At 34.5% G+C, this 9,073-nt stretch overlaps 1 protein-coding gene across 2 annotated transcripts; it reads right to left on the reverse strand.

The window, feature by feature from the left end:
* Positions 1 to 570: 570 nt before the first annotated feature.
* On the reverse strand, positions 571 to 4,889 carry tmem42b (transmembrane protein 42b). 2 transcript variants are annotated; one of them, XR_010543671.2, is made up of 4 exons: positions 4,635 to 4,889; positions 4,072 to 4,218; positions 2,784 to 3,023; positions 571 to 2,044 (listed from the first exon to the last, which is right to left on the reverse strand). XR_010543671.2 is itself a non-coding variant. In XM_065284280.2 (3 exons), exons 1-3 carry the CDS (start codon positions 4,818 to 4,820, stop codon positions 2,880 to 2,882), a joined length of 477 nt encoding a protein of 158 aa, XP_065140352.1. In that variant the 5' UTR covers positions 4,821 to 4,889; the 3' UTR covers positions 571 to 2,879. The 2 variants fall into 2 exon arrangements, 1 of the variants encoding a protein (XP_065140352.1); XM_065284280.2 differs by having other exon boundaries at positions 571 to 3,023.
* Positions 4,890 to 9,073: the final 4,184 nt, after the last annotated feature.

A 9,073-nucleotide genomic window follows, 5' to 3' on the forward strand; every position in this document is an offset into this window, starting at 1 on the left:
AACAAAATAGATTTGTTTCTGTATATACTTTAATGAATTATTACTGTATTATAATTTTATAAGGATAAGTTTACAAATCTTTAATTTGTCCATAAGTGTATAAGAAAATATGTTTAAACACTATTTAAAATGTATTAGGTTTCTACTAAAATCTCAGTGTTTTTAATAAACAGATGAATAATGAATTGTGATCAGCCTTGACATTCATTTATTTATTAAACACAACCAGATAAGCCAAGATTTGACTCTCTGTATCATAATCTATTAATTTGGTCCCTCATTATTAAAGCATTTCTAACTGATAATGACAAAAGTAAAGCTCCTGTAAATGACAAATAATTCATATTTTAGAGTTATAAATGCAATTCGACAATGATTTTTATTTTAAACAATTTAATGCAGAATAAAATAAAATGTGGTCATGATTCACTTTGAATGCTTTTGTTGTCTACTGCTACATTGAATGCATCCATATTCTGTATTATTTGTTGGATTAAAATGAAGAATTGAACTTTAACATCATTCTACATCAACCAATAATTATCATAAATTCATAACAGTAATAGGAAATGTCATACAGTGTGTAGTTTTATTACACATTGGTTATTTTTTATAACAATGCATTTGATATTCATTGTCAGATACGCCCTTATGTAACATGAGAAACTGTATTTGGATATAATGTGTTTATAATAATAAAAACACAGCAGGATGAACTTCACATTGCCTGGGACTTAATGCTGACACATTACAATAGATTCAGGAAGTGTTTTGCATTATGTCTACACTTTCATGCGACGCATGTTAGTCCATTTATTTCACAAGATCTACCATTTAGCTGCTCTATGAGTCTCTTGAGTTCATGCAACTACAGTATTGATTCAAGTGGAGACCCAGCAGAACACAGGAAGAACAAGAAGTCACAGTAAGTAAACAAATAAAAAACATCATGACCTCATCCTTCAGCCTTCTCCATTAAGACAGACACCTCCTTTAACTCCACCCATAGTTTTTAAAGTCAACATTATTCCTGTTAAAGCGCACCTATTATGCCAAATCCATAAATGTCATAAATCACCCTACAATGGAAAAAATCCACCCGCTCCTTGTTTTTTAATCCCCATTAAACCAAAGCAGTCTCATTAGACATGCCGTTTTGATTCGCTTATTAATGTGAGGTCACATTGATAAAGCCCCGCCCACTTACAGCCCTGCATTACCATAGTTTCCACCCTCAGCGAGTTGTGATCAGATCAATTTGAACTGAAAGCACTGTTTGTAAGGAAGTTAGGAGCTGGAGCTCATTTGCATTTAACTCTTTCCCCACCAGCATTTTAAAATAAGTTGCCAGCCAGCGCCATCCTTTTTTATGATTTTTACAAAAGTTTAATACCTTCCAGAAAATTATCTTCTTTAAATATATAAACATACAATATATCTGCTTTAAATAAAAAAGTTTCATCCTACCTTTATTTAATTTTTTAACCGCCTCTTAAATATGGTTTAAACTCGTCACTGGCAACGAAGCATTTTCTCTTAATTGACGAGTTAACTTGAGAAAACGCGTTTTTGCTCCCACCCAAATAGGGTCATTTTGGACATGCTATAATAAATGCACTTAGCACTTATTCTGATGACACACACATTTTCTCTTATTGAATCTGATGTTTGTGTCTATTTACAGAAGTAAATGTTGACTCTAAGATGATACGAGCAGTTTTTATCTAACATCTCGCGTCTGTAGATGAGGCTGAAGAAGAGATTTTGGTTTGTGTTCACTCATACAGCTACAGAAAGTGTCTCATATCACATCACTCGATGCCTGCATGCATAAGATATGAGAGCTATATCTGAAAAAGCATCGTCTCATGTGATATTGCAACAGTTGGAGAGGTTTGTTGTTATTATTGCGCCGTCTCCCTCCACACAAACACACACAGATCACAGTGTTGAAGAACATTCACTTCATGAGTCTATGTGATGTTTTCTCATTTCTGCTCGGGGGAAACTCAGGCACAAGTGACAGGAAGTGATGTCATGAAGGCTATAAAATATCAAAATAGCCAGACTGAATATTTAGCTTTCATTTCTATATATTACCAAATTTCTTGTCAAATCGATTATGACTTACTTTAGAGAGAAAAACTTTGTCGTCTTTTTGAAATCTCACCAGGTTGGATATTTTAACCCAAAATCAAAACTATGGGGTGGTGTTCCCCGACAGGGCTTTTAGTCCTAGAATAAAATGCATGTTTGAGCTGCTTTCATTTAAAAACACCATGCACTGACATCTTAACACATCTAAACCCTGTCCGGGAAACCACCTATATATGTTTACATTTTGCAGCATTAATGCATTACTTGCAGTGACATTGTTTTTATGACTATTAAGCTCATTATAGTGAAACATGCATTACAGTGATAAGATCATTTTTTTGCATGACAAGAATGCATGTTAATGTGCTTCATTATATATTTTAATGATGCTAAAATAGACTATTTTTATGCAAAATATAATTTCTTTGATGTTGGGCTGAAATATGAGACAAAGTTTTCATGAGATTCCTCTGATCTATTTTACTGCACCAGTTGATTCAATATATTTGTCTTTGGCATGAGATGAGATTTTTTACATGTGTGATACAGAACTCTCAATCTTTAAATTTAACCTTAAATATATTGAGCAACTTTGGTGCATTGAACTAAAACAATTAAAAAACCTAAATCTGACATAAACAGTTCAGTAAGTTAAATAATGTTGTTGTGGTTAATGCTACTTTTACCTGGAGTTATATCTGATATGTTTATAAAATCCATCGGACTATTAATCTGATAAACGCTCCTCTACAGGCATTGTGTCATCTGTTGACATGTTTGCATCATTCGTCTCTCTTGTTGGCGTGTGATTGGGTGAGATGTGGAGAATTGTGATGTAGCACCAGAAGACCAGAGAGAGTTAGTGAAATGCCCACCCACCACAGAGCAATGTGGGTCTCTCCAAATATTAGCTGCCCCAGAAATGCCTGATGAAAAAACACACAACAAAGCAAATTACTAAAGGTATTTATTAATGCAGGCATTTTTTTTTAAATAACTCAAACTGTCAATAACACAATCATTGTACAAACTAATAAAGTTTTTTGTGATTATTAGTAAAGTATTAGGCCTAATTTGTACCTCTTCAGGTTTGTAAACATCTATTTGTATAACATTATTTGCAAACACTTTGTAGTATGTAAAATATTTTTCCACTTACCTCATGTATTTTTCATAACATTTAGGGTGGGGGGAATGAATTAATTTAAAACTCCAGCCAGTTATTTGCACCCTTGTCTATTTAAGCCACAATGTATTATTTTTGTAATAATAATAATAATAATAATAATAATAAAAAACACCTGTTTTAAATTCCTGCGTAATAGCGACCTCTAGTGGTGAGAATCTACATATTGTGGCTTTAAAGGAATTTATATATTATATTAAATATTATGAATTTTTATAAGATGTAAAATAAGTATTTGGTGACCCCAGAGTACATATGTGAAGTTTTAGCTCAAAATATCCCACAAATAATTTATCATAGCATGTAAAAATGTTCATTTTGTAGGTCCGAGTAAAAATATGCAGTTTTTGGGTGTCCTTTTAAATGCAAATGAGCTGATGAAATGCAAACACGATTGCAATGATGGTGGTTTGTTGAAATTAATTTGTGCTGTCAATTCTTTTTTCTCTTTCTCTCTGCACTAAATGGCATTGCAGTGGTTAGATAAAGGGGCGGTATTATTGTATTTCAACTTGCTATGTCACAAATCAGGCGAAATCTGAATGACGTATTTTTTTCACATGCTTGCAGAAAATGGTTTACCAAAACTAAGTTACTGGGTTGATCTTTTTCACATTTTCTAGGTTGATAGAAGCATTGGGGACCAAATTATAGAACTTAAACATGGAAAAAGTCAAACTTTCACGCTATGACTCCTTTATCTCACTGCTAGATGCCACTTAAAAACCCACATTGGCCCTTTAAATTAACTTCTTTCTTATACAATAATGTATAATGTGTTTACTTACAGATGAGATAAAGTTGGATGCCGTTGTGGTCACAGTGGTGTGGGTAGATGAACAGGAGCTACGGAGAGCCTTCGCCAGGAACGTCCACATCACAGCATTACAGGTGAACAACAGACCTCCACACAACAGTCTGAGTGGGATGTGTAACTATGAGAGAGAGAGAGAGAGAGAGAGAGAGAGAGAGAGAGAGAGAGAGAGAGAGAGAGAGAGAGAGAGAGAGAGAGAGAGAGAGAGAGAGAGAGACCAAATTAATTTATACTCACTGCTACTCTACAACATTCAAAGACATTATGCGTTAAAATACGATTTGAACAGTTGTTGTGTATAAATGAATTAATAATCAATGAATACAGAACATCAATGTGCACGAGAGTAAAGATGACACGTGCGCTCGGGCTTGAAGGTCATACGTGTCTGTGACGTAACCGCAGCATCAGCATCATCATCTCCCAGCAGACGCGCTGTATTATTTTAAGACATTGACATTGAATCTGAACGCGTCCGTCCAGTGATCCATCATCTGAACCCGGCCCAGTCTCGTGCCATCAATAATTCAAACTCACCCAGTCACAGGCGGTGGTCTCGTTGTCTTGTGTGAATCTCCTCTGCTCACCCCACGTCCGCAGACCCGTCTCACACACGCCCTTCAGATAATCGGTACCGAGAGACAGTTTGGCGGACGAGCTCGCCACGGCACCGAGGAACCCGGCCAGCAGTGCATAGACGACACCGGGAAACATGACGATCATCTCAACACATCAACTCAACAACTCACATTTCTGTCTGGGTGCGCGCGCGCGCGCGTGTGTGTGGATGCTGCGCTACCGTGATGCTGTCACGCCAATGAAAACACCATCAGCATCATCACCTGATCAGATGCATTCTGGGAAGAGTAGTCTACAGGCACATTACTGAAAACATGGTAAAAGTCACCACCCACCCATCGTCTCGTGATGTAGGGTAAAAAATGAATTTCTACGTCACAAGCATCTTTCTTGAGTCCACAGAGAAGTTGTTAGTTATGAAGCATTTAAAAAGCATTTAAAATAAATATTTAGCCCTCCATATATTTATATTCACGTCGCATTGGAAGAAAAAACTTTGTTTATGTTACAAAACTTTTAAAAATAACACGTTTAAATAGGTTAAATTAAATATATTTTCAACTTTATAAAATTAACTTGTATTTAGCATATATTTAAAATATATTATAATAATACAATTCTTGCCATATGGATTGTACAATTAGAAAACTATATACTTGCCCATGAAATACATTTTTAAGAATATGTGTATATATAAAAGGTTAAAAAGAATAATATTTTCAAATTCAAAATGCTTTGTACAACTTTATGCCAATGTATTCAAAAATATTTAGTGTAAAGTTTTGAAGTGATCACTTTAGACATGTCTGCAGTCTTATCTTAATTAAAAAACTTTATTATATTATGCACTAATGTTAATAAACATCAGATACTACACGACATGAATATTTATGACGTTATGTAGCTGTAAGTCCAGCAGGTGTCGCTACTTCCCCCACTGTTTATTTAGTACAATTTAACTTACTAAATGTGGACCAAAGTGCTGTACAGAGACTTAGCATAGAAAACATTAATAATCAATAAAATATATTAAATAAAAAAATAAATTAAAAAAGTCAATATTCACTCAGGAAAGGCCTGTAGGTACAAGTGAGTTTTCTGCATTGCTTTATAGACTGAAACAGAGGAAGCAACTTGTGTAAGTTTGTATTAGTTCAGAGAGAGCATTGCTTCTGGTGTTGATAAGCTTAGACCCAAACAGGAGTTTTATACAATGTTTTCAAAATACATTTTTTTTTTGTTTATAGTAAACATCTATACTGAATACACACACAGTATATACAGGTGTATTTGTGTACAGAAGTGTATGTGACCATCTCCTGTGCACTTCACTGCACAAGCAAAAACACAATTTACACATCTGTGTGTGTAGTTTGGTGTATGTGGCTAATTATTTTATATATATTTATATACCATTTATGTATATGTATATATGGTATAAATGATAACATTGTGTTTGCTTTTGCAAAAGTTGTGTGTCGATTTGCATTTGATGTGCATGTTTGGTGGTATTGTGTGTAGAGAAATGGAGCCATAGTTTTAGAAATTGTGTGTAAGCAATGTGAAAAAAAAAACTATAAAATATTAATTCAGGATTTTCTAATTTCTGATTAACACATGCATCACTTTCATTGTTGATTCTATTGTCTATTGTAACCATACTTAAGTGAAATTAGAATCTTAAAGGGGCCACGTCACATGACTTTTTTAAGATGTCAAATAAATTTTTGGTGTCCCCAGAGCACATACTGTATGTGAAGTTTTAGTTCAAAACATCATATAAATAATTTATTATAACATGTTAAAATTGCCACTTTGTAGATGTGTGCAAAAATGTGCCGTTTTGGGTGTGTCCTTTAAAATGCAAATGAGCGAATAAAGTGCAAACACTGATCACAATGATGGTGGTTTGTTGAAATTGAAACTCAATTGTGTTGTGAATTATTTTCTCTTTCACTCTTTTTTTCTCTGCACTAAATGGCAGTGCTGTGATTGGATAGTGCAGATTAGGGGTGGTGTTATTATAATAAGAGCTCCTTATGACATCATAAGGACAGCCAACAACCTATTTTTTACATGCTTGTAGAGAATGGTTTACCAAAACTAAGTTACTGGGTTGATCTTTTTCAAATTTTCTAGGTTGATAGAAGCACTGGGGACCCAATTATAGCACTTAAACATGGAAAAGTCAGATTTTCATGCCATGGCCCCTTTAAAGGGATAGTTCACCCAAAAATTAAAATTCTGTCATTATTTACTTGTTACAAACATGTATAAATGTCTTTTTTGTAACCAAACCATTCATGAGTACAATTCACTTCCATAGTATTCTTTTATCGTACTATGGAAGTGAATGGGGTCCATATGAACAGTTTGGTTACAAACATTCCTCAAAATATATTCATTTGTGTTTATCACAACAAAGAAATGTATACATGTTTGTAACAAGTAAATGATAAAAGAATTTTCTACCACTTTAAGTTTTTTTTACTTTTTTTTGAAATCATAGAGATGTCGGTAGATGTGTTTAACCTGGGCTAGTGAACAAATACCCTAGCAACTACATATCTGTTAACTACCCACCACAGCCACTAGCATCATGTACAGTAGTCACAGCATCTTTTCTTTGTGTGTGGAACGATTCATGTTGTTGTTATTTCAGTGTTAGTTCCTCATGATGGGAAATCATTTCTGGCAGCAGGAAGGACAAATATGTTACTTCCTCTTCTGTTTCCCTGAACCGAAGGGTTGGTTATTAATGGTTTACCTCTGTTAAGTGTCGTAAGATCAGATCGTTCACGCCTGCATGTCCTGAAGTCAGACGTGAAATGCTTAAAAACCTAAAGATACTTTCAGGTTAAATCATTTTTCAAGTGTCCAGTAGAACTGTGAAGATTATTATATTTAATATATTATATTTTTATTACAATTCTATTTTTGACATACTGTACAAATGAAAATCTTTAAGAAACATTTCAGTCAAGTGTTTCTAAACTTTTAGATTAAAACATGACCTTATTACCATGTTACTTTTAAAGCATGGAGGACAGAGACGTCAGGTCTTCAGCTCATTAAGAAACTCTGATGTTCCTCCTCAGATCTCTCCAGAGGTCACGGCACTCTTTTTATTCTCTCATTAGCACAGTTACACAATGAGAGGAGACAACGATTGAGAAATAATTCAACAGCTTCACTTTCCTGTGAAAGATCTTTCCATGAACAACAGACAGAATGGACTAAAGGACATCATAGGTCACATTTTCTGCCTGACTAAGAAGATAATTGGCTTTTATGTAAACGTTTTTCCATTTTATAAGTTTGAAGAACATACCGAGTTCATTATAAAGTCTCTGAAGACAGACAAGTTGTGTGTTTCTCTCTGTGATGTATGCAAACATCTCTTGTTGTTTCGTTCGTACTGTGTGTCTTCAGCCGATGGATAGAAACTGAATGTGTCATCAGGGATCAATGTTTGAAGACCTTCAGGTCAAATATATCCTCTTATCAAGTGTACTTCTTTATATGCCAAAACATTTCTCCGGATTCTGAGAGCACAATCCTGACAGAATAATGTGTGTTTTACTGCTTGTCCAGATCTCACCATCTGAAGAAAAGGTTTCTTTGCTGATGTGTTGCTGTCCTGACAGTAAACTACACTGACACTGCGGTAAACCTCAGCAAGAACCACAGACTTACAGTTAAACGGATCAATTCTAGCAATGCTAGTAAAAACAACCAAGTGGTGAGTACAGCCAACAGACTTCAATCGGGTTTCATCAGTTAATTTTCTGTTCACACCGCACCCTTTCGTCCTTTATGATGATTTATTTTGGTGCGTCAATCCTTTGTATCAAAAAATCTTTATCTGTGACTCACAATCCAGGTTCAATATATTTTTATGATTTTATTTCACATGTAGGAGAAATGAAAGCATTTCAGGAGGAACATGCCCATCTTAACTATAAACTATCATAACTATTAACTAAACTATGTTTACTCCAGCATCCCCACCTCTATAACCCTATACATCATCATATGAAATCTTCTCTATCCATTAGTCCTATATTGGTAAATTAAGAGTTACATCTATGCCAAATTCATTATGTAAACTCAGTGTTAAAGCTCTTATGGTTTGGCCATGTTTAATGTGCATGGTATTTACTGTATGCATGGAAACCCCTGTTAACCTAACATTTGCCAAAATGTGCAGGATACAACCAGAGAACACTGTGTTGCAATAATGCAATGTAGCCTACTCAACTTCCAAAATCTTTCTTGATTATTTGCCAAAAAACATTTTCCCCCACAAAACTGAACCTTTATGAAACAAGAAATGGTTCCTCTTATGGTAGTAAGGAATAATCTGTTCTTTATAAATCTTGTAAATGGTTCTGCTG

Source organism: Paramisgurnus dabryanus, chromosome 19, assembly GCF_030506205.2.
Source record: "Paramisgurnus dabryanus chromosome 19, PD_genome_1.1, whole genome shotgun sequence".
Classification (NCBI taxonomy): Eukaryota; Metazoa; Chordata; class Actinopteri; order Cypriniformes; family Cobitidae; genus Paramisgurnus; species Paramisgurnus dabryanus.

Coding starts and splice junctions, on each gene's coding strand:
- tmem42b (XM_065284280.2), bottom strand. CDS start 4,820: ATGATCGTCATGTTTCCCGGTGTCGTCTATGCACTGCTGGCCGGGTTC. Junction 4,219..4,634: donor AGACCACCGCCTGTGACTGG/GTGAGTTTGAAT, acceptor TCTCTCTCATAG/TTACACATCCCACTCAGACT. Junction 3,024..4,071: donor CATCCAACTTTATCTCATCT/GTAAGTAAACAC, acceptor TTTTTTCATCAG/GCATTTCTGGGGCAGCTAAT.